The sequence below is a fragment of the Pseudophryne corroboree genome, chromosome 3 (assembly GCF_028390025.1).
Source record: "Pseudophryne corroboree isolate aPseCor3 chromosome 3, aPseCor3.hap2, whole genome shotgun sequence".
NCBI classification, from domain to species: domain Eukaryota; kingdom Metazoa; phylum Chordata; class Amphibia; order Anura; family Myobatrachidae; genus Pseudophryne; species Pseudophryne corroboree.
In genome coordinates, this window is record NC_086446.1 from 8,480,149 (window position 1) to 8,506,406 (window position 26,258).

The window sequence follows — 26,258 nt, forward strand, 5'->3', positions numbered from 1 at the left end:
CAGCACCGGATCCCCTACCGTGCACAGAGCCTGTAACCACTGCACAGCAAAAGACCCGAACCGGAGTATCAGCTGCGCTCAGGTTACTCTGCTAGCACTTGTCTCCCGGTTTCCATGACGACGTGGCAGCACAGGGCAGGAGACCCTAACACTCGCCTTTATTAGGAGATCGTCCAAGTACGGGATAATTAAAACTCCCTTTTTTCGAAGGAGTATCATCATTTCCGCCATTACCTTCGTAAACACCCTCGGTGCCGTGGACAGTCCAAACGGCAGCGTCTGGAATTGGTAATGGCAATCCTGTACCACAAATCTGAGGTACTCCTGGTGAGGATGGTAAATGGGGACATGCAGGTAAGCATCCTTGATGTCCAGGGTTAGCATGTAATCCTCCTCGTCCAGGCTTGCAATAACCGCCCTGAGCGATTCCATCTTGAACTTGAATTTTTTTATGTATGTGTTCAAGGATTTCAAATTTAAAATGGGTCTCACCGAACCGTCCGGTTTCGGTACCACAAACAGTGTGGAATAGTAACCCCGTCCTTGTTGAAGTAGGGGCACCTTGATTATCACCTGCTGGGAATACAGCTTGTGAATTGCCGCTAGCACAGCCTCCCATTCTGAGGGAGTAATCGGCAAGGCAGATTTTAGGAACCGGTGGGGTGGAGACGCCTCGAATTCCAGTTTGTACCCTTGAGATACTATTTGAAGGATCCAGGGATCCACCTGTGAGCGAGCCCACTGATCGCTGTAATTTTTGAGGCGGCCCCCACCGTACCTGGCTCATGCGGCGGACTTGGAAGAAGCGGGGGAGGACTTTTGCTCCTGGGAACCTGCTGTTTGTTGCAGCCTTTTTCCCCTACCTCTGCCTCTGGACTGAAAGGACCCGCCTTTTCCACGCCTGTTTTTCTGGGTCCGAAAGGACTGTACCTGATAAAACGGCGCCTTCTTAGGCTGTGAGGGAACATGGGGTATAAATGCTGACTTCCCAGCAGTTGCTGTGGAAACTAGGTCCGAGAGACCATCCCCAAATAACTCCTCACCTTTATAAGGCAAAACTTCCATGTGCCTTTTCGAATCTGCATCCCCTGTCCACTGCCGAGTCCATAAGCCTCTCCTAGCAGAAATGGACAATGCACTTATTTTAGATGCCAGCCGGCAGATCTCCCTCTGTGCATCTCTCATGTATAAGACTGAGTCTTTTATATGCTCTATGGTTAGCAATATAGTGTCCCTGTCTAGGGTATCAATATTTTCCGACAGGGAATCTGACCACGCAGCGGCAGCACTGCACATCCATGCTGACGCAATAGCTGGTCTACGTATAATGCCTGAGTGTGTCTATACAGACTTCAGGATCGCCTCCTGCTTTCTATCAGCAGGTTCCTTAAGGGCGGCCGTATCAGGAGATGGTAGTGCCACCTTTTTAGACAAACGTGTGAGCGCTTTCTCCACCCTAGGAGGTGTTTCCCAACGTGCCCTATCCTCTGGCGGGAAAGGGAATGCCATTAGTAACTTCTTAGAGATTACCAATCTTTTATCGGGGAAAGCCCACGCTTCTTCACACACTTCATTTAATTCTTCCGATGGGGGAAAAACTACGGGTAGTTTTTTCTCCCCAAACATAATACCCTTTTTAGTGGTACCTGGGTTTATATCAGAAATGTGTAACACCTCTTTCATTGCCTCAATCATGCAACGAATGGCCTTAGTGGACATTAGACTAGACTCATCATCGTCGACACTGGTGTCTGTATCCGTGTCGACATCTGCGTCTGCCATCTGAGGTAGCGGGCGTTTTAGAGCCCATGATGGCCTTTGAGACGCCTGGGCAGGCACGAGCTGAGAAGCCGGCTGTCCAGCATTTGGCATGTCGTCAAATTTTTTGTGTAAGGAGTCGACACTTGCACGTAATTCCATCCATAAGTCCATCCACTCAGGTGTCTGCCCCGCAGGGGGTGACATCACTTCTATAGGCATCTGATCCGCCTCCACATAATTATCCTCATCAAACATGTCGACACAGCCGTACCAACACACACACAGGGAATGCTCTAACAGAGGACAGGACCCCACAAAAGCCCTTTGGGGAGACAGAGTGAGAGTATGCCAGCACACACCAGAGCGCTATATAATGCAGGGACTAACTGAATTATGTCCCCTATAGCTGCTGTTATATATTCTGTGCCTAAATTTAGTCCCCCCCCTCTCTTTTTTACCCTTTTCTGTAGTGCAGACTGCTGGGGAGAGCCAGGGAGCTTCCTTCCAGCGGAGCTGTGAGGGAGAAATGGCGCCAGTGTGCTGAGGGAGATAGCTCCGCCCCTTTTTCGCAGACTTTTCTCCCGCTTTTTTATGGATTCTGGCAGGGGTAATTATCACATATATAGCCTCTGGGGCTATATATTGTGATATATTTGCCAGCCAAGGTGTTTTTATTGCTGCTCAGGGCGCCCCCCCCTAGCGCCCTGCACCCTCAGTGACCGGAGTGTGAATTGTGTATGAGGAGCAATGGCGCACAGCTGCAGTGCTGTGCGCTACCTTGGTGAAGACTGATGTCTTCTGCCGCCGATTTTCCGGACCTGTTCTTGCTTCTGGCTCTGTAAGGGGGACGGCGGCGCGGCTCCGGGACCGAACACCAAGGCCAGTTCCATGCGGTCGATCCCTCTGGAGCTAATGGTGTCCAGTAGCCTAAGAAGCCCAAGCTAGCTGCAAGCAGGTAGGTTCGCTTCTTCTCCCCTTAGTCCCTCGGTGCAGTGAGCCTGTTGCCAGCAGGTCTCACTGTAAAATAAAAAACCTAACATATACTTTCTTTCTAGAAGCTCAGGAGAGCCCCTAGTGTGCATCCAGCTCGGCCGGGCACAAAATCTAACTGAGGCTTGGAGGAGGGTCATAGTGGGAGGAGCCAGTGCACACCAGGTGACCTAAAGCTTTCTTTAATTGTGCCCAGTCTCCTGCGGAGCCGCTATTCCCCATGGTCATTTCGGAGTTCCCAGCATCCACTAGGACGTCAGAGAAAATAGCCAAATGACTCACAAAGTGCAAAGACAGTTACCATATTACATGTATGTGAAATAACCATAGCACCCCCAGATCCCCTCACCTCCCCAGTCATGTCCTTGTATTATTACTATAGATATAAGTGATGTCACTGTGACACTCCCAGATCCCTTCACCTCCCCAGTCATGTCCTTGTATTATTACTATAGATATAAGTGATGTCACTGTGATGCTCCCAGATCCTCACACCTCCCCAGACATGACCCTGTATTATTACTATAGATATAAGTGATGTCACTGTGACACTCGCAGATCCCCTCACCTCCCCAGTCATGTACCTGTATTATTACTAGAGATATAAGTGATGTTACTATGACACTCCCAGATCTCCTCTCTTACCCAGTCATGTCCTTGTATTATTACTATAGATATAAGTGATGTCACTGTGATGCTCCCAGATCCCCTCACCTCCCCAGTCATGTCCCTGTATTATTACTATAGATATAAGTGATGTCACTAAGATACCAACAGATCCCCTCACCTCCCCAGTCATGTCCCTGTATTATTACTATAGATATGTGATGTCACTGTGACACTCCCAGATCCTCACACCTCCCCAGACATGACCCTGTATTATTACTATAGATATAAGTGATGTCACTGTGACACTCCCAGATCCCCTTACCTCCCCAGTCATGTCTCTGTATTATTACTATAGATATAAATGACATCACTGTGATGCTCCCAGATCCCCTCACCTCCCCAGTCATGTCCCTGTATTATTACTATAGATATAAGTGATGTCACTGTGACACTCCCAGATCCTCTCACCTCCCCAGTCATGTCCCTGTATTATTACTAAAGATATAAGTGATGTCACTGTGATGCTCCCAGATCCTCACACCTCCCCAGACATGACCCTGTATTATTACTATAGATATAAGTGATGTCACTGTGACACTCCCAGATCCCCTTACCTCCCCAGTTATGTCTTTGTATTATTACTATAGATATAAGTGACATCACTGTGATGCTCCCAGATCCCCTCACCTCCCCAGTCATGTCCCTGTATTATTACTATAGATATAAGTGATGTCACTGTGACACTCCCAGATCCTCTCACCTCCCCAGTCATGTCCCTGTATTATTACTATAGATATAAGTGATGTCACTGTGACACTCCCAGATCCCCTCACCTCCCCAGTCATGTCCCTGTATTATTACTATAGATATAAGTGATGTCACTGTGACACTCCCAGATCCCCTCACCTCCCCAGTCATGTACCTGTATTATTACTAGAGATATAAGTGATGTTACTATGACACTCCCAGATCTCCTCTCTTACCCAGTCATGTCTCTGTATTATTACTATAGATATAAGTGATGTCACTATGATGCTCCCAGATCCTCACACCTCCCCAGACATGACCCTGTATTATTACTATAGATATAAGTGATGTCACTGTGACACTCCCAGATCCCCTCACCTCCCCAGTCATGTACCTGTATTATTACTAAAGATATAAGTGATGTCACTGTGACACTCCCAGATCCCCTCACCTCCCCAGTCATGTACCTGTATTATTACTAGAGATATAAGTAATGTTACTATGACACTCCCAGATCTCCTCTCTTACCCAGTCATGTCTCTGTATTATTACTATAGATATAAGTGATGTCAATGTGACACTCCCAGATCCCCTCACCTCCCCAGTCATGTACCTGCATTATTACTAGAGATATAAGTGATGTTATTATGACACTCCCAGATCTCCTCTCTTACCCAGACATGTCCTTGTATTATTACTATAGATATAAGTGATGTCACTGTAACACTCCCAGATCCTCTCACCTCCCCAGTCATGTCCCTGTATTATTACTAAAGATATAAGTGATGTCACTGTGACACTCCCAGATCCCCTCACCTCCCCAGTCATGTACATGTATTATTTCTAGAGATATAAGTGACATCACTGTGATGCTCCCAGATCCCCTCACCTCCCCAGTCATGTCCCTGTATTATTACTATAGATATAAGTGATGTCACTGTGACACTCCCAGATCCTCTCACCTCCCCAGTCATGTCCCTGTATTATTACTATAGATATAAGTGATGTCACTGTGACACTCCCAGATCCCCTCACCTCCCCAGTCATGTCCCTGTATTATTACTAAAGATATAAGTGATGTCACTGTGACACTCCCAGATCCCCTTACCTCCCCAGTCATGTCTCTGTATTATTACTATAGATATAAATGACATCACTGTGATGCTCCCAGATCCCCTCACCTCCCCAGTCATGTCCCTGTATTATTACTATAGATATAAGTGATGTCACTGTGACACTCCCAGATCCTCTCACCTCCCCAGTCATGTCCCTGTATTATTACTAAAGATATAAGTGATGTCACTGTGATGCTCCCAGATCCTCACACCTCCCCAGACATGACCCTGTATTATTACTATAGATATAAGTGATGTCACTGTGACACTCCCAGATCCCCTTACCTCCCCAGTTATGTCTTTGTATTATTACTATAGATATAAGTGACATCACTGTGATGCTCCCAGATCCCCTCACCTCCCCAGTCATGTCCCTGTATTATTACTAGAGATATAAGTGATGTTACTATGACACTCCCAGATCTCCTCTCTTACCCAGTCATGTCTCTGTATTATTACTATAGATATAAGTGATGTCACTGTGATGCTCCCAGATCCTCACACCTCCCCAGACATGACCCTGTATTATTACTATAGATATAAGTGATGTCACTGTGACACTCCCAGATCCCCTCACCTCCCCAGTCATGTACCTGTATTATTACTATAGATATAAGTGATGTCAATGTGACACTCCCAGATCCCCTCACCTCCCCAGTCATGTACATGTATTATTACTAGAGATATAAGTGACATCACTGTGATGCTCCCAGATCCCCTCACCTCCCCAGTCATGTTCCTGTATTATTACTATAGATATAAGTGATGTCACTAAGATACCAACAGATCCCCTCACCTCCCCAGTCATGTCCCTGTATTATTACTATTGATATAAGTGATGTCACTGTGGCACTCCGGATCCCCTCACCTCCCCAGTGAGCAGGTGGATGATCTCCAGAGTGAGCTGTAATATACTCTCAGTCATGTGACTTCTCTCTGTGTCCATCCTCACTGATATATACAGGACGTGTGACAATTAGTAGAGAATTCCCAGTTCCTCAAACCTTAGTTATCTAAGAATAAATGTAATTATTAGTATAAGCATCACATAGCAAAAATGTAACTAATATAAACAGCTTAGAAGCTGTACCCATAGCACCCTATAGTGCCGCCCACCAGACTCTGTATAACAATGTGTAATGCTAACATGTATATTCCCCAGCTCAGAGGCCAGACCCATAGTGCCTGATACTACATATCAACGTGTGCCAAGGTCTGTTATTCCCCCTCATATATCACTGTACGGTCCCCTATCCCCTATATAATAATAATACCACATATCAGCGTGTGTCGGGGGCTGTGTTATTCCTCCTCATATATCACTGTACAGTCCCCTCTCCCCTATATAATAATAATACCACATATCAGTGTGTGCCGGGGGCTGTGTTATTCCCCTCATATATCACTGTACGGTCCCCTCTCCCCTATATAATAATACCAAGTGTGAAGATACGGGGTTCTTCTAATCACTCAGACACAGAGCCGATGAAACCAAAGTGATGGTTTATTTCTCACAGCACACAGGAATAGATAATTCACAGGAAACAGACGTAAATATAGCCCAGAAACAGTATACAGGTAGCAGTCCAGATAGTAAGTCCCAGTAGAGGATTTAGGTCCACAGAAATTCCGTGTAGAAGTTCCAGATAAACAAGTCCATACAGCAGAACTATCACTGAGTCCACACAGCAGTAATAGCAGATTAGTCCTTGCAGTAGTAAGTACATATAAGTCCACAAAGCACTGTTGATGCGTTCCACAAGGTACCCTGGCAGAGAATCACCCCTTAGCCAGAGTCCTGCGACTAACATGCGGAGCTGACCTGCGCAACCTCTTTTAAAACCTTCCAAATGCCCATCATGCAGCGCTCACCTGGGGAGGAAACGCAGGTTTCTGATTGGGTGTATGCCACCTCAGGTATTTCCCTACTGCCTCCCACAGCTGGCCTTCTCCTGCTGACCACATGCTGGGTCAGGCTCCGTATTGTCTGTGAGGTACCAGGATGGAACAGTGGAAAGTAAACAGAAGGAACAATGACAGGGAAATTGGTTTAAGTCCTGATTGTCCCCTGTGGAGGAGAAGCTTCAAAGAGACATTACCTGGTCCTCAAATGTATTTCCTGTGTGACCATATAAGGATCATAGATGGACTCAATAGGCATGGCAATGATAACCTGTAGTAACCTCATACCAGCCTGGCATTCTCCTACAAACATAACATGACAGCACTAGGTGCCAGGTCACAGCACACCTGTATTTACCTGGGTAAGATTATAGTACAGAATATATAGGCTAATGGATGATCACACACATGGGGTAATAGGGACACAAGCCAGAGAGACATGGGAACAGAAGGAATAAAAAGTACATTAAACGCTATAAAGATTGAAATGCCATAAATACAGTTTTACCCTCTGTCTCATATCTTTACATTCCTTCCTCTACTTTTTTATTCCTGTTCTGAAGTGTTGAGGAAACATTACCACCCAGGAGCGGTGGGTGCAGGGGAGAGAATATCATGCATGTGTGTACCACCTGAGTCCCACAGGGTGATGTCACACCAGACCCATGTGGTAAGAGGCAGTAGTGTTAAACAACCAGCAAGGACAATATTACAATATGACACATTCATTTTCACCAGCAGGGGATTTAGCAATTCAGATGTTGGGTATCCCCACTCCGCAACATTGCAAACTTTTACACCCGGCCCACCTATTGGGTGTACTAATACCTGTGCCTCTGGCACAACGGGGCAGGGAGTACCTTCCACCTCCCTCCCTTGCACAAGGAACAGCTGCCTAAAGGCAGGCCAATGTTGGGGTCCTGCCCCCAGTACTTCCGCAACTCTGTCCAGTCCTTCCTTCCTCAAACCCCAACTAGGGGGCTGGCAAATTTCCGTACAGCACGTGGTCTCAATACCAAGTGCTGAGGATGGACCCTTCATCAGAAACAATTCAGCTGGTGGCTGCAGGAGAGTCACCAGCACAGGCTGGTCCTGTGCCCGTGCTCCCCCCTCAAAAGCCAGTATCTCACCTGCAGCGCCTTCTGCGCACTCCTCCTCCTGGGTAACCTCCTCCACCGCCAGTCCTGTGCACTTGGTAGCTGGTGGGGTACCAGTCAGGGTTTTAACAACTGAAGCTTCCACAATTATCTCCACAACTTTCTCTTGCTCTGCAGATGGAAGGGGAGCGGGTTGCACTGTGCCTTCACCCAGGTAAAGGAGACAAGGTAACAAGCGGCATCTCCCAACCTCCACTTGATCTGCAGTTGCTTGGATCTGGCTTATGGCAGGCACATCCCTCGGCACATAGTTATAGTCCACACTTTCACAGGTATTACGGTGGTGCAACACATCCTTTTCTGGTTCCTGCTCTGATATTATGTTAACAGTCTCTGCTACCAATGTCACTTTTGAATCACAGGGTACGTACCAGTATTCACATCGCAGCTCCTCATTCTCCAAATCGTTAAAAGGGAATAATCCTTCATAATCTTCTTGTGGAGTTAGGGTAGCAGGAGATACACAGGGCATTTTCTCATCAGCCTTCCTCAGTGAAATGAATGGGGCTGCCATTGCCAATCCATCGCGATGAGCCTCCCCCAGCTGAATAAGCTGGGCATCCTGGAGCAAGAGGCTATCCGTGACTGGTATGTTTGTAGTCGGGCAGTGGAACAATACTCCCCCATCCATGGTGATCTCTTGGGCACAGTCTTCATAGATCCCCTGGCAGCTGGTTACTAGGTCTACATCTTCCACCTCAGCAAAAGGGAAGGTGTAGTGCAGCTCCTCCTGGGATGCCTGTATTGTGGGCATAGCCTTCACTTCAGCGCTAGCCTCTCCCTGCATAGTACACCGGGCAACTGCTTCCCTTGGGTGTGGGATAAGCTGTTGCAGGCGGTGCCTTTCTGCATCCACCCTGCAACACTGGTCTAGCCATGCTGGGGTATCCAGGAGCCCCCGATCCATTGCCTCTTCCTCTGCCACAATGAAGCACTCCTCCAGACACTCCAGCTGTTCCCACACACTCATCCCTGGGCCAAGGCGAAGGATCCACGTCCGGTAATCGGTGAACGCTTTTGTTGGATCCCCCTGATCCTGGAGAATAAGCTGGAGGATTTCCCTGCGAGTGCAGAATTGGAAAAGGATGCCTCGCAGCTGGCATTCTGCTATCAGCTCCTCCATGCTCATTTCTTCCAATGTGGTTATGGGCCCCGCTGACAATGACTTTGCTCCCTTGGTAACAGGCACTTGCAAGGCTGACCCCTCAGTCATCTGCCCGGGTTGCAGCGGACCCATTTTGGATATTTCCTCTGTCTCTAACCCAGAAGATAATTGATTCTGGACTTGCCTTTCAGCCTCAGAATATTGACTTCTCTGCATCAATTGGGTCACTGTAGCAATCACTTCCTCTGTGAATTCTACAAACTCTGGCTCCCCCAGCAGATTCCATGAGGCTGCCTCACTTTTACAGTGCAGGAATGCATCCCCCAGGTAACACAACTTGTCCTGTATGCTGGATACTCTCCAGCCACTGATCATCTGCCTAGCTTCATTCCAGTACTCCCAAATGTACTGCATCTTTATAGCAATCAATAACAGATCCGGCTTACCAGCCTGCCGATACACCGACACACCTCCATCCACGAGCTCCACTGCCCTGGGCGACTTGAGGCGTTCATTTTCTTTCCTTGGAAACATTTTATTTTGCACAGGACTGACACCTGCTCACTTGCGACTACCTCACTGCAGATCCTCTTGCATTACATATGGCCTGATCCTCTGTTCTCTGCTGGGCCTTCACGCTTCCTGCGGTCGTTGCTTGGTGTCTGAATGATCCCACCGCTGCCGCCAAATGTGAAGATACGGGGTTCTTCTAATCACTCAGACACAGAGCCGATGAAACCAAAGTGATGGTTTATTTCTCACAGCACACAGGAATAGATAATTCACAGGAAACAGACGTAAATATAGCCCAGAAACAGTATACAGGTAGCAGTCCAGATAGTAAGTCCCAGTAGAGGATTTAGGTCCACAGCAATTCCGTGTAGAAGTTCCAGATAAACAAGTCCATACAGCAGAACTATCACTGAGTCCACACAGCAGTAATAGCAGATTAGTCCTTGCAGTAGTAAGTACATATAAGTCCACAAAGCACTGTTGATGCGTTCCACAAGGTACCCTGGCAGAGAATCACCCCTTAGCCAGAGTCCTGCGACTAACATGCGGAGCTGACCTGCGCAACCTCTTTTAAAACCTTCCAAATGCCCATCATGCAGCGCTCACCTGGGGAGGAAACGCAGGTTTCTGATTGGGTGTATGCCACCTCAGGTATTTCTCTACTGCCTCCCACAGCTGGCCTTCTCCTGCTGACCACATGCTGGGTCAGGCTCCGTATTGTCTGTGAGGTACCAGGATGGAACAGTGGAAAGTAAACAGAAGGAACAATGACAGGGAAATTGGTTTAAGTCCTGATTGTCCCCTGTGGAGGAGAAGCTTCAAAGAGACATTACCTGGTCCTCAAATGTATTTCCTGTGTGACCATATAAGGATCATAGATGGACTCAATAGGCATGGCAATGATAACCTGTAGTAACCTCATACCAGCCTGGCATTCTCCTACAAACATAACATGACAGCACTAGGTGCCAGGTCACAGCACACCTGTATTTACCTGGGTAAGATTATAGTACAGAATATATAGGCTAATGGATGATCACACACATGGGGTAATAGGGACACAAGCCAGAGAGACATGGGAACAGAAGGAATAAAAAGTACATTAAACGCTATAAAGATTGAAATGCCATAAATACAGTTTTACCCTCTGTCTCATATCTTTACACCAAGTATCAGTGTGTGCCAGGGCTGTGTTATTCCCCCTCATATATCACTGTACAGTCCCCTCTCCCCTATATAATAATAATAATACCACCACATATCAGTGTGTGCCGTGAGCTGTGTTATTCCCCTCATATATCACTGTACGGTCCCCTCTCCCCTATATAATAATAATACCACATATCAGCGTGTGCCGGGAGCTGTGTTATTCCCCTCATATATCACTGTACGGACCCCTCTCCCCTATATAATAATAATACCACATATCAGTGTGTGCCGGGAGCTGTGTTATTCCCCCTCATATATCACTGTACAGTCCCCTCTCCTCTATATAATAATAATACCACATATCAGTGTGTGCCGGGGGCTGTGTTATTCCCCTCAAATATCACTGTACGGTCCCCTCTCCCCTATATAATAATACCACATATCAGTGTGTGCCAGGGCTGTGTTATTCCCCCTCATATATCACTGTACAGTCCCCTCTCCCCTATATAATAATAATAATACCACCACATATCAGTGTGTGCCGTGAGCTGTGTTATTCCCCTCATATATCACTGTACGGTCCCCTCTCCCCTATATAATAATAATACCACATATCAGCGTGTGCCGGGAGCTGTGTTATTCCCCTCATATATCACTGTACGGACCCCTCTCCCCTATATAATAATAATACCACATATCAGCGTGTGCCGGGAGCTGTGTTATTCCCCTCATATATCACTGTACGGTCCCCTCTCCCCTATATAATAATAATACCACATATCAGTGTGTGCCGGGAGCTGTGTTATTCCCCCTCATATATCACTGTACGGACCCCTCTCCCCTATATAATAATAATACCACATATCAGTGTGTGCCGGGGCTGTGTTATTCCCCCTCATATATCACTGTACGGTCCCCTCTCCCCTATATAATAATAATACCACATATCAGCGTGTGCCGGGAGCTGTGTTATTCCTCTCATATATCACTGTACGGTCCCCTCTCCCCTGTATAATAATAATACCACATATCAGCGTGTGCCGGGAGCTGTGTTATTGCCCCTCATATATCACTGTACGGTCCCCTCTGCCCTATATAATAATAATACCACATATCAGCGTGTGCCGGGAGCTGTGTTATTGCCCCTCATATATCACTGTACGGTCCCCTCTCCCCTATATAATAATAATAACACATATCAGTGTGTGCCAGGAGCTGTGATATTCCCCTCATATATCACTGTACGGACCCCTCTCCCCTATATAATAATACCACATATCAGTGTGTGCCAGGAGCTGTGTTATTCCCCCTCATATATCACTGTACGGACCCCTCTCCCCTATATAATAATAATACCACAACATATCAGCGTGTGCCAGGATGAGACAAGAAGGGGGCAACAGGTGAGGGGGGTGGGAGGAGACAGGCAGGGGCAGCAGGTGAGGGGAGCAGTCAGGAGACAGACAGGGGCAGCAGGCGAGGGGGCAGTCAGGAGACAGGCAGGGGCAGCAGGTGAGGGGGCAGTCAGGAGACAGGCAGGGGCAGCAGGTGAGGGGGGCAGTCAGGAGACAGGCACGGGCAGCAGGTGAGGGAGCAGTCAGGAGACAGGCAGGGGCAGTAAGTGAGGGGAGCAGTCAGGAGACAGGCAGGGACAGCAGGCGAGGGGGCAGTCAGGAGACAGGCAGGGGCAGTAAGTGAGGGGAGCAGTCAGGAGACAGGCACGGGCAGCAGGTGAGGGAGCAGTCAGGAGACAGGCAGGGGCAGTAGGTAAGGGGAGCAGTCAGGAGACAGGCAGGGGTAGCAGGTGAGGGGGGCAGACAGGAGACAGGCAGGGGTAGCAGGTGAGGGGGGCAGTCAGGAGACAGGCAGGGGCAGCAGTTGAGGGGGGCAGTCAGGAGACAGGCAGGGGCAGTAGGTAAGGGGGGCAGTCAGGAGACAGACAGGGGGCAACTGGCGAGGGGACAGCCAGGAGACAGGTAGGGGGCAACAGGTGAGGGGGCAATCAGGAGATAGGCAGGGGGCAGCAGGTTGGGGGGGGGGGGAGTCAGAAGACAGGCAAGGGCAGCAGGTGAGGGGGCATTCAGGAGACAGGCAGGGGGAGCAGGTGAGGGGGCAGTCAGGAGATAGGCAGGCACAGCAGGTGAGGGGGCAGGAGACAGGCAGGGGCAGCAGGTGAGGGGGGCAGGAGAAGGGCAGGGGCAGCAGGTGAGGGGGAAAGGAGCCAGCAGGTGAGGGGGGCAGGAAACAGGCAGGATGTAGTAGATGAGGGGGACAGGAGACAGGCAGGGGTAGTAGGTGAGGGGGGCAGGAGACAGCAGGGGCAGTAGGTGAGGGGGCAGTCAGGAGTCAGGAAGGGGCAGCAGATGAAGGGGGCAGGAGACAGGCAGGGGCAGCAGGTTAAGGGGGACAGGAAACAGGCAGGGGGCAGAAGGTGAGGGGGGCAGGAAACAGGCTGGAGGTAGTAGATGAGGGGGACAGGAGATAGGCAGGGGTAGTAGGTGAGGGGGACAGGAGACAGGCAGGGGTAGTAGATGAGGGGGCAGAAGACAGGCAGGGGGCAGTAGTTGAGGGGGGCAGGAGACAGCAGGGGTAGTAGGTGAGGGGGCAGGAGACAGCAGGGGTAGTAGATGAGGGGGCAGGAGACAGCAGGGGTAGTAGATGAGGGGGACAGGAGATAGGCAGGGGTAGTAGGTGAGGGGGACAGGAGATAGGCAGGGGTAGTAGGTGAGGGGGACAGGAGACAGGCAGGGGTAGTAGATGAGGGGGGGCAGGAGACAGGCAGGGGTAGTAGGTGAGGGGGCAGAAGACAGGCAGGGGGCAGTAGTTGAGGGGGGCAGGAGACAGCAGGGGTAGTAGGTGAGGGGGCAGGAGACAGCAGGGGTAGTAGATGAGGGGGCAGGAGACAGCAGGGGTAGTAGATGAGGGGGCAGAAGACAGGCAGGGGGTAGTAGACAGGCAGGGGGTAGTAGGTGAGGGGGCAGGAGTCAGCAGGGGTAGTAGGTGAGGGGGCCAGGAGACAGGCAGGGGGTAGTAGACAGGCAGGGGGTAGTAGGTGAGGGGGGCAGGAGACAGGCAGGGGTAGCAGGTGAGGGGGCAGGAGACAGCAGGGGTAGTAGATGAGGGGGCAGGAGACAGCAGGGGTAGTAGATGAGGGGGCAGAAGACAGGCAGGGGGTAGTAGACAGGCAGGGGGTAGTAGGTGAGGGGGCAGGAGTCAGCAGGGGTAGTAGGTGAGGGGGCCAGGAGACAGGCAGGGGGTAGTAGACAGGCAGGGGGTAGTAGGTGAGGGGGGCAGGAGACAGGCAGGGGTAGCAGGTGAGGGGGCAGGAGACAGCAGGGGTAGTAGGTGTGGGGGCAGGGGTAGTAGGTGAGGGGGTAATTTTACCTGGAGCTGGAAATCCTAGAGGCCAATTAAAATAACAGGATAAGGGAGAATAAGGCGATGGGTGATGACGTCATATCTGCGACGTTATTTCTTATAAGGTCACTAGGCGGACTATAAGAAAATGGCGCCCTGTGTATGATATTACGTCTCTAATACTATTTGAACCACAGGAAAATGGCCGCCGGGATTCTTGGAGAGTTCATGTTGTTGCAATTACAATGTTATAAATCGCCCTCTACTGCCTGCTCTCCGTTACCGCAATCCCTTATTTACAAGCTGCCTCTGATTTGCGCGTTACTATAGTAACTAAAATGAGTCCTCGGCGTCCATGTTGGACTTGGGCAAAGGATAACAACAGTGTAGGCTTTCCCTCATTTAGGCTAGCAGCACAGAGGGGCCCTCACACAGCAGCACAGAGGGGCCTCACATAGCAGCACAGAGGGGCCCTCATATGGCAGCACTGCACAGAAGGGATATCACACAGCAGCACAGAGGGGAGATCACACAGCAGCACAGAGGAGCCTCACACAGCAGCACAGAGGGGAGATCACACAGCAGCACAGAAGGGAGATCACACAGCAGCACAGAGGGGCCTCACACAGCAGCACAGAGGGGAGATCACACAGCAGCACAGAGGGGAGATCACACAGCAGCACAGAGGGGAGATCACACAGCAGCACAGAGGGGCCTCACACAGCAGCACAGAGGGGAGATCACACAGCAGCACAGAGGGGCCGCGCACCGCAGCACAGAGGGGCCCTCACACAGCAGCACAGAGGGGATCACACAGCAGCACAGAGGGGAGATCACACAGCAGCACAGAGGGGCCCTCACACAGCAGCACAGAGGGGGGCTCACACAGCAGCACAGAGGAGCCTCACACAGCAGCACAGAGGAGCCTCACTCAGCAGCACAGAGGGGAGATCACACAGCAGCACAGAGGGGAGATCACACAGCAGCACAGAGGAGAGATCACACAGCAGCACAGAGGGGAGATCACACAGCAGCACAGAGGGGCCCTCACACAGCAGCACAGAGGGGAGATCACACAGCAGCACAGAGGGGCCTCACACAGCAGCACAGAGGGGCCTCACACAGCAGCACAGAGGGGAGATCACACAGCAGCACAGAGGGGAGATCACACAGCAGCACAGAGGGGAGATCACACAGCAGCACAGAGGAGCCTCACACAGCAGCACAGAGGGGAGATCACACAGCAGCACAGAAGGGAGATCACACAGCAGCACAGAGGGGAGATCACACAGCAGCACAGAGGGGCCTCACACAGCAGCACAGAGGGGAGATCACACAGCAGCACAGAGGGGAGATCACACAGCAGCACAGAGGGGCCTCACACAGCAGCACAGAGGGGAGATCACACAGCAGCACAGAGGGGCCGCGCACCGCAGCACAGGGGGGCCCTCACACAGCAGCACAGAGGGGATCACACAGCAGCACAGAGGGGAGATCACACAGCAGCACAGAGGGGCCCTCACACAGCAGCACAGAGGGGGGCTCACACAGCAGCACAGAGGAGCCTCACTCAGCAGCACAGAGGGGAGATCACACAGCAGCACAGAGGGGAGATCACACAGCAGCACAGAGGAGAGATCACACAGCAGCACAGAGGGGAGATCACACAGCAGCACAGAGGGGCCCTCACACAGCAGCACAGAGGGGAGATCACACAGCAGCACAGAGGGGCCTCACACAGCAGCACAGAGGGGCCTCACACAGCAGCACAGAGGGGAGATCACACAGCAGCACAGAGGGGAGATCACACAGCAGCACAGAGGGGAGATCACACAGCAGCACAGAGGGGCCTCACACAGCAGCACAGAGGGGCCTCACGCAGCAGCACAGAGGGGCCCTCACACAGCAGCACAGAGGGCCCCTCACACAGCAGCACAGAACATATAATCTTATGTGAGATACAGCACGTCACATGGGAGAATAAAAGAGCCATGAACAAAATAAGAAAAAATAATGGAAATATATAAATGGGATATACACAAAGCATCAGGCAGATCAGTGATATTAGGCCTGAACAGAGATGGGCGCATTGGCACAGGTGCTGTGTGATAATATCCTCATGGTGCAGGAGGAGGCATCGTGTGCATAGACACCTCCTGGGCGGCCCGTGTCATCTGCTGTCTGACCACCGGACATCTGAGAGACCTTCAGGAACTGGCCTCGGAACAGCCAAATAAAGGGCTATGGTCTGCGACACTTCTGCAGCCCCAAATAGCTGAGGCTCGTCAATTATGCTGCAGCTAAGGGGGCACCACCATCATCAATGCAAACAAAGGTCAAAGGCACACATGGGGAGGGGGGGGGGGCAGAGGCACACATGGGGAGGGGGGGCAGAGGCACACATGGGGAGGGGGGGCAGAGGCACATATGGGGAGGAGGGGGCTTAGGCACATGGAGTGGCAGGGAGCAGAGGCACACATGGGAAGGGGGCAGAGGCACACATGGGAAGGGGGCAGAGGCACACATGGAGTGGCAGGGAGCAGAGGCACACATGGGAAGGGAGCAGAGGCACACATGGGAAGGGGGCAGAGGCACACATGGGAAGGGGGCAGAGGCACACATGGTGAGAGGGATCAGAGGCACACATGAAGTGGCAGAGGCACACGTGGAGTGGCAGGGAGCAGAGGCACACATGGGGAGGGGGGCTGAGGCACACATGGAGTAGCAGGGGCAGAGGCACACATGGGTAGGGGGGTCAGAGGCACACGAAGTGGCAGGGGGCAGAGGCACACATGGAGTAGCAGGGGGCAGAGGCACACATGGGGAGGGGTCAGAGGCACACAAAGTGGCAGAGGCACATATGGAGAAGCAGGGGGCAGAGGCACACATGGGGAGGGGTAAGAGGCACACAAGGAGGTGCGGAGGCACACATGGGGAGGGGGGTCAGAGGCACACATGGGGAGAGAAGGGTAGAGGCACACATGGGGAGAGGGATCAGAGGCACACATGAAGTGGCAGTGGGCAGAGGCACACATGGGGAGGGGAGGGTAGAGGGAAGACTCAAGAACAACTGGTAACACCCCTCTAAATCAATGGGAAAAATCATGTCAGAGAGTGGCTATGGGGAGAAGTCTGGATTCTGCCTTAGGGGAAGTAATAGTGGAGGGATAGGCAGTAGTCTTATGATGGTGGTATATCTGATCTCGTGTGTGTGTGTGTGTGTGTGTGCGTGCGTGCGTGCGTGCGTGCGCAAGGAACTGCAGTGAGACAGGCATCTGCCGCATCCTCTATACTGGTAGATTATAACAATAAGATTCTAGCAGGATAAAATATCTATTGTATAAGAAGATAGTCATGTTTCTCCAGCACACTGATGTACTCATCAAATACTCTGCGCCACAGCGTTTTCTCATGATAATGCTTTAGTGAGATTGAGTTACTTGCCAGGAATAGGTGCACTACAATAAAGTGGCCGCCATCTATGAAGCTGTATCTACTTAGATATCGGGCAGAAATTTGTTCTTGGTTAGGTAGGAAGATGATTCTCCTGCTTCGACTACTCACTGTCATGGGCCTTGAGATCTTAGGACCATCTGAAGCAGGAGTGTGGGAGACCTGATGAGTTGTCTGCTTATAGAGCAGAAATCAGCATAAGCAGATATGATAGAGAGTTCTTGGCAATACGATGCAGCAGAACTCGACTGGACTCAGCACCAGGAAACACAACTGGAATCCTAGCTCTGAGGACCTGGTACCAGTCATTGGGAACTCAGCCCCAGCACCTGGACTCAGGGACTTAGGGCTGGAACCCACTACTGTTAACGCAGGCCAACACCACTACGGAGACGCAAAGCTGCAGAGAACCAAACCTGGAATCGAGAAAGTCAGAACTAGTGTCAGGAAACGTGACCAACCACAGGGATTGTATTATCCCGGAACCAACACCCTAACACACAAGCATGGAAGTGACCTCTGACTGAACCAGCTGGACAAACCTGGAAACCACAACCCACCATCAATCCTACCTAATCAACAGGACTTACACTTGGGGGTTCAGAGTTACAAAACACTGAACATGTGCGGAATCTTGGTGTTGTGCTGTATGGTGGCACCTGACAGTTCAACTGTTAGGATCTCCTGCTCTGTGCTGCCACGTCGCCATGGCAACCGGGAGGCAAGTGTTAGCGAAGTAACCTGAGCGCAGCTGATACTCCGGTCCGGGTTTTTACTGTGTAGTGGTTACAGGCTCTGTGCACGGCAGGGAATCCGGCGCTGGTTTTGTGCTCACAGTCTGTGAGGTCTGAGTGGGGCGTGGACAGCACCTGCTATATAAACCATCCTCTCAGGCTAGGCAAAGGCTGCTGAATCTTTGTTTGTTAGTCAGTTCCAGAGAGTTAACTAGTACTGTGTGATTTTGTATTTACTTACTGCAAATAGGCCTTGGGATTCGGTACTTCATTCTGCCAATCCGGACCTAGCAGTAAGACTGGAGTCATTTGTTTAATCTGCTGGGGTTCTTTTGCTATTCTGTGAACCCAGTAGGTTTGCGGCTGTACTCTCAGACCTGCTTGCTTAATCCTCCCTCACTGTGCAGGGCGTCTAGGTGTCAGTTTAGTGGCAGTAAGCTGAACCTGTGCCCTGCAAGTGGGGGTTAGGATTATGGATACTCTCCTTGTGTCTATATTACTATCTCTGACCAAGGAGTTTATTCCCACACCCGTTGGTAACCCTTTAGGGTTTTTTCTGTTGCTCCTAGCAACATAATTTCGGGTGCTCCACATGTTAAATCACTACATCTCGCTTCAGTGTCCGCTCTATTCCATCTGAGCATTTCTGACACTAGGGAGACACCCAGTTCCTGAGCCTTTGGGCTTCTCCTTTCACTTTGTGTTTATTAGTTATTCCATCACCCCCTGTGTATGTTATGTTATACTGTCTGTGAGTTCGTTTGCTTCGCATCCCTCTCTGTTCATACACCGGTATACTCCTGTTAGCACTGGTGTGCATAAAATATTCAGCAGCCCTCCTCCTGTTGAAATTTTGTGGGAATATGGAGCATACCTCTCAAAATACTTTGCAACAGGTGGTCGATCAGGTGCAAGTCCTGACTCGACAATTTAATGAGATGTCCCTTAAAATGAACACCCCGCAGGCCGCTAGCGGAGCTCCCGCAGCAACAGCGGCAAGTTCAGGGGTTAAGGAGCCGAAAGTAAATCTCCCGGATCATTTTTCTGGAGATCGCTCGCAGTTCTTTTGTTTTAAGGAGAGCTGCAAGCTATACTTCCGGCTTAGGCCCCAGTCTTCTGGGTCGGAGATTCAGCGGGTGGGCATGGTGATTTCCTTGCTACAAGGAGACCCACAGGTCTGGGCATATGGGTTGCAGCCTGACTGTCCGTCGCTTAGAAGTGTTGATGCTTTTTTTACGGCACTGGGCATTTTGTATGATGACCCTGACAAGATGGCTTCAGCCGAAGCTCAGATTACGGTCCTTAAGCAAGGACGACGGCCAGTTGAGGTTTATAGTACGGAGTTTCGGAGGTTGGCTCATGATACCCAGTGGAATGACCCAGCCCTGAGAAACCAGTAACGAAGGGCCCTTTCTGACCAGATAAAGGACCAACTGGTACAATATCCCTCTCCTGATAGCTTAGATCAGCTCATGCAGTTATCCATCCGGGTGGATAGACGGCTGAGAGAGCGTAGGCTTGAAAGGGAGACCGCAGTTTCCTTTTTTCCCAAGGGAACCTCAGACTCTGAGGAATATTCCGAGGAGCCTATGCAGAGTGGGGCTACCCGCCTCTCCTCGCGGGAGAAGACGCGGAGGAGACAGCAGGGTTTGTGTTTGTTCTGTGGGAATAAAGGTCATATTGTAGTATCATGCCCAGAAAAGCCGGAAAACTTCAGGGCCTGAGGGTGATGGGAAATATCCTGTCAGGCCAGAAGTCAGAATTTCCCAAAAATACTTTTCTCATTCCGGTGACTTTGGAGATCCTCGGCCAAACTGTCAAGACTGAGGCCTTTGTTGACAGTGGGGCCGATGGGGTTTTCATGGACCATCAATTCGCCCTGGAACACTCTGTTCCCTTAGTACCTTTGGCATCAGAGATTGAGATCTGTGGGTTAAACGGGGGAACCATTGTCCCAGGGTAAAATTACCTCCTGCACCAGCCAAATTCCTTTGTTTATTGGAGCCACACACTCTGAAAAATTGTCTTTCTATGTGACTGTCTGTTCTTTTGCCCCATTGGTTTTGGGGTTACCCTGGTTAAGGGCCCATAACCCTCAATTTGACTGGGTCTCTGGGGAGATTCTTAGTTGGGGTAGTGATTGTTTCAGGAGTTGCTTGAGCCTTCCACTCAGGCTCTCGCAGCTAAATTAGCCAGGATTGCCAGGATGTTATGCAGACTTTGCGGATGTGTTCTCCCAAAAAGTTGCGGAGGTACTACCTCCCCATCGCCCCTATGACTGTGCCATTGATTTGTTGCCGGATGCTAAGCTTCCCAAGAGCAGGTTGTACTCCCTGTCACGTCCTGAGACTCAGGCTATGGCAGAGTACATTCAGGAGAACTTGGCTAAGGGATTTATCAGACCCTCACAGTCCCCAGTTGGGTCGGGGTTCTTCTTCGCAGGTAAAAAGGATGGTTCATTGCGAACCTGCATCGACTTCAGGGAATTGAACCGTATCACGATTAAAAACTTGTACCCACTGCCTCTCATTTCGGTTTTGTTTGACCAGCTTCGTACTGCCACCAGTTTTTCTATGATTGACCTACGCGGTGCTTACAATCTAATCCGAATAAGAGAGGGGGATGAACGGAAGACTGCTTTTAATACCCACTCGGGGCATTATGAATATTTGGTGATGCCTTTTGGGCTCTGTAATGCCCCGGCAGTCTTCCAGGAATTCATGAACGATGTGCTCAGGGAATATTTGGATAGATTCTTAGTTGTTTCTCTAGATGACATCCTAATCTTCTCCCATTCCCTGGAGGAACATCGGAAGCATGTACGCTTAGTCCTCCAGAAACTCAGAGACCACCAGCTTGGGGCGAAGCTGGAGAAGTGCGAATTTGAAGTCCAGCAAATCGCATTTAGGGTATATTATCTCCTCAGAAGGTTTCCAAATGGAGGGTTCTAAGGTTCAGGCAGTCCTGGATTGGGTGCAGCCCACTAGTTTGAAGGCGCTTCAGCTCTGGGCTTTGCAAATTTTTATAGACGATTTATCGCTGGATTTTTGTCTATAGTGGCCCCCTTGGTGGCACTCACTAAGAAAGGGCGGATGTTGCTCACTGGTCTTGTGAGGCCAAAGCGGCCTTTGCCCGTCTCAAAAGGGCATTTGTCTCGGCCAAGGTGCTGCGACACCCAGATCCAGAGCGTCCTTTTGTGGTAGAAGTGGATGCCTCTGAGATAGGTATTGGGGCAGTGCTCTCTCAGATGGGGGTGTCTGATAATCGCCTTCATCCCTGTGCTTACTTTTCCCATAAATTTTCGTCTGCCGAGATGAATTATGATGTGGGTAACTGGGAATTGTTGGCTATAAAGGATGCACTCGGGGAGTGGAGACACTGGCTTGAGGGGGCTACGTTTGTGGTCTCAATTCACTGCATCGTGGGACTAAGGGGAGAAGAAGCGAACTCACCTGCGTGCAGAGTGGATTGGGCTTCTTGGCTACTGGACATTAGCTCCAGAGGGACGATCACAGGCCCAGCTTGGATGGGTCCCGGAGCCGCGCCGCCGGCCCCCTTACAGAGCCAGAAGAGCGAAGAGGTCCGGAAAAATCGGCGGCAGAAGACGTTCCTGTCTTCAAATAAGGTAGCGCACAGCACCGCAGCTGTGCGCCATTGCTCTCAGCACACTTCACACTCCGGTCACTGAGGGTGCAGGGCGCTGGGGGGGAGCGCCCTGAGACGCAATAAAACACAGTTTAAACCTTATATGGCTAAAGAAATGCATCACATATAGCTCCTGGGCTATATGAATACATTTAACCCCTGCCAGTTTTCCTAAAAAAAAGCGGGAGAAAAGGCCGCCGTGAAGGGGGCGGAGCCTATCTCCTCAGCACACAAGCGCCATTTTCCCTCACAGCTCCGCTGGAAGGACGGCTCCCTGACTCTCCCCTGCAGTCCTGCACTACAGAAACAGGGTAAAACAAGAGAGGGGGGGCACTATTTGGCAGTTAATATAAATACAGCAGCTATAAAAGGGAGAAACACTTATATAAGGTTATCCCTATACAGATATAGCGCTCTGGTGTGTGCTGGCAAACTCTCCCTCTGTCTCCCCAAAGGGCTAGTGGGGTCCTGTCCTCTATCAGAGCATTCCCTGTGTGTGTGCTGGGTGTCGGTACGATTGTGTCGACATGTATGAGGAGGAAAATGATGTGGAAGCGGAGCAATTGCCTGTTTTAGTGATGTCACCCCCTAGGGAGTCGACACCTGACTGGATGGTCGTATTTAAGGAATTACGTGACAATGTCAGCACTTTGCAAAAAACTGTTGACGACATGAGACAGCCGGCGAATCAGTTAGTGCCTGTCCAGGCGTCTCAAACACCGTCAGGGGCTCTAAAGCGCCCGTTACCTCAGATGGTCGACACAGACCCAGACACGGATACTGACTCCAGTGTCGACGGTGAGGAGACAAACGTAATGTCCAGTAGGGCCACACGTTACATGATCACGGCAATGAAGGAGGCGTTGAACATTTCTGACACTACAAGTACCACAAAAAAGGGTATTATGTGGGGTGTGAAAAAACTACCCGTAGTTTTTCCTGAATCAGATGAATTGAATGAGGTGTGTGATAAAGCGTGGGTTTCCCCCGATAAAAAACTGCTGATTTCTAATAAATTATTGGCACTATACCCTTTCCCGCCAGAGGTTAGGGCGCGTTGGGAAACACCCCCTAGGGTAGATAAGGCGCTCACACGCTTATCAAAACAAGTGGCGTTACCGTCTCCTGATACGGCCGCCCTCAAAGAACCAGCTGATAGAAGGCTGGAAAATATCCTAAAAGGTATATACACACATACTGGTGTTATACTGCGACCAGCAATCGCCTCAGCCTGGATGTGCAGCGCTGGAGTGGCTTGGTCGGATTCCCTGACTGAAAATATTGATACCCTGGATAGGGACAGTATATTATTAACTATAGAGCATTTAAAGGATGCATTACTATATATGCGAGATGCACAGAGGGATATTTGCACCCTGGCATCAAGAGTAAGTGCGATGTCCATTTCTGCCAGAAGAGGGTTATGGACGCGACAGTGGTCAGGTGATGCGGATTCCAAACGACATATGGAAGTATTGCCGTATAAAGGGGAGGAGTTATTTGGGGTCGGTCTATCGGACCTGGTGGCCACGGCAACGGCTGGAAAATCCACCTTTTTACCCCAGGTCACCTCTCAGCAGAAAAAGACACCGTCTTTTCAAACTCAGTCCTTTCGTCCCCATAAGGGCAAGCGGGCAAAAGGCCACTCATTTCTGCCCCGGGGCAGAGGAAGGGGAAAAAGACTGCACCAGGCAGCCTCTTCCCAGGAGCAGAAGCCCTCCCCCGCTTCTGCCAAGTCTTCAGCATGACGCTGGGGCTTTACAAGCGGACTCAGGCACGGTGGGGGCCCGTCTCAAAAATTTCAACGCACAGTGGGCTCACTCGCAAGTGGACCCCTGGATCCTGCAGGTAGTATCACAGGGGTACAAATTGGAATTCGAGACGTCTCCCCCTCGCCGGTTCCTGAAGTCTGCTCTACCAACGTCTCCCTCCGACAGGGAGGCAGTATTGGAAGCTATTCACAAGCTGTATTCCCAGCAGGTGATAATCAAGGTACCCCTCCTACAACAGGGAAAGGGGTATTATTCCACGCTGTTTGTGGTGCCGAAGCCGGACGGCTCGGTGAGACCAATTTTAAATCTAAAATCCTTGAACACTTACATAAAAAGGTTCAAATTCAAGATGGAGTCACTCAGAGCAGTGATAGCGAACCTGGAAGAAGGGGACTATATGGTATCTCTGGACATCAAAGATGCTTATCTCCATGTCCCAATCTACCCTTCTCACCAAGGGTACCTCAGGTTGGTGGTACAAAACTTTCATTATCAGTTTCAGACGCTGCCGTTTGGATTGTCCACGGCACCCCGGGTCTTTACCAAGGTAATGGCCGAAATGATGATTCTTCTTCGAAGAAAAGGCGTCTTAATTATCCCTTACTTGGACGATCTCCTGATAAGGGCAAGGTCCAGGGAACAGTTAGAGGTCGGAGTAGCACTTTCTCAGGTAGTGCTACGTCAGCACGGGTGGATTCTAAATATTCCAAAATCGCAGCTGATTCCAACAACACGTCTACTGTTCCTAGGGATGATTCTGGACACAGTCCAGAAAAAGGTGTTTCTCCCGGAGGAGAAGGCCAGGGAGTTATCCGAGCTAGTCAGGAACCTCCTAAAACCAGGCCAAGTGTCAGTGCATCAATGCACGAGAGTCCTGGGGAAAATGGTGGCTTCTTACGAAGCGATTCCATTCGGAAGATTCCATGCAAGAACTTTTCAGTGGGATCTGCTGGACAAATGGTCCGGATCACATCTTCAGATGCATCAGCGGATAACCCTATCTCCAAGGACAAGGGTGTCTCTCCTGTGGTGGTTACAGAGTGCTCATCTTCTAGAGGTCCGCAGATTCGGCATTCAGGATTGGATGCTGGTGACCACGGATGCCAGCCTGAGAGGCTGGGGAGCAGTCACACAGGGAAGAAATTTCCAGGGCTTGTGGTCAAGCATGGAAACGTCTCTTCACATAAATATCTTGGAACTAAGGGCCATTTACAATGCCCTAAGTCAAGCAAGGCCTCTGCTTCAGGGTCAACCGGTATTGATCCAGTCGGACAACATCACGGCTGTCGCCCACGTAAACAGACAGGGCGGCACAAGAAGCAGGAGGGCAATGGCAGAAGCTGCAAGGATTCTTCGCTGGGCGGAAAATCATGTGATAGCACTGTCAGCAGTGTTCATTCCGGGAGTGGACAACTGGGAAGCAGACTTCCTCAGCAGACACGACCTCCACCCGGGGGAGTGGGGACTTCACCCAGAAGTCTTCCACGTGATTGTAAACCGTTGGGAAAAACCAAAGGTGGACATGATGGCGTCCCGTCTCAACAAAAAACTGGACAGATATTGCGCCAGGTCAAGGGACCCTCAGGCAATAGCGGTGGACGCTCTGGTAACACCGTGGGTGTACCAGTCGGTGTATGTGTTCCCTCCTCTGCCTCTCATACCCAAAGTACTGAGAATCATAAGAAGGAGAGGAGTAAGAACTATACTCGTGGCTCATGATTGGCCAAGAAGAACTTGGTAACCGGAACTTCAAGAGATGCTCACGGAGGACCCGTGGCCTCTACCTCTAAGAAAGGACCTGCTCCAGCAGGGACCTTGTCTGTTCCAAGACTTACCGCGGCTGCGTTTGACGGCATGGCGGTTGAACGCCAGATCCTGAAGGAAAAAGGCATTCCAGATGAAGTCATACCTACCCTGATCAAAGCCAGGAAGGATGTAACCGCAAAACATTATCACCGCATTTGGCGGAAATATGTTGCGTGGTGTGAGGCCAAGAAGGCCCCTACAGAGGAATTTCAACTGGGTCGTTTCCTACATTTCCTGCAAACAGGACTGTCTATGGGCCTAAAATTAGGATCCATTAAGGTTCAAATTTCGGCCCTGTCGATCTTCTTCCAGAAAGAACTGGCTTCAGTGCCTGAAGTTCAGACGTTTGTCAAAGGGGTACTGCATATACAGCCTCCTTTTGTGCCTCCAGTGGCACCTTGGGATCTCAATGTAGTTTTAGGGTTCCTAAAATCACATTGGTT

General features: G+C 50.4%; 1 protein-coding gene across 2 annotated transcripts in view; it reads right to left on the minus strand.

Annotated features, from left to right (window-relative positions):
• LOC135054525 (zinc finger protein ZFP2-like) overlaps window positions 1-26,258 on the minus strand; it is a 152,371-nt gene that overhangs the window by 55,757 nt on the left and 70,356 nt on the right. Inside the window, exons 1-2 of one of the 2 annotated variants that reach the window (XM_063957661.1) lie at window positions 14,433-14,566; window positions 6,091-6,235 (exon numbers count right to left, since the gene is read on the minus strand). The exons of the other annotated variant lie outside the window; for it this stretch is intronic. Of the exons in view, the coding sequence (XP_063813731.1) occupies window positions 6,091-6,168 (78 nt within the window). The 5' untranslated portion in view covers window positions 6,169-6,235; window positions 14,433-14,566. Of the gene's footprint in view, window positions 1-6,090; window positions 6,236-14,432; window positions 14,567-26,258 lie in introns of those variants that run through there. 2 annotated transcript variants of the gene reach the window in all.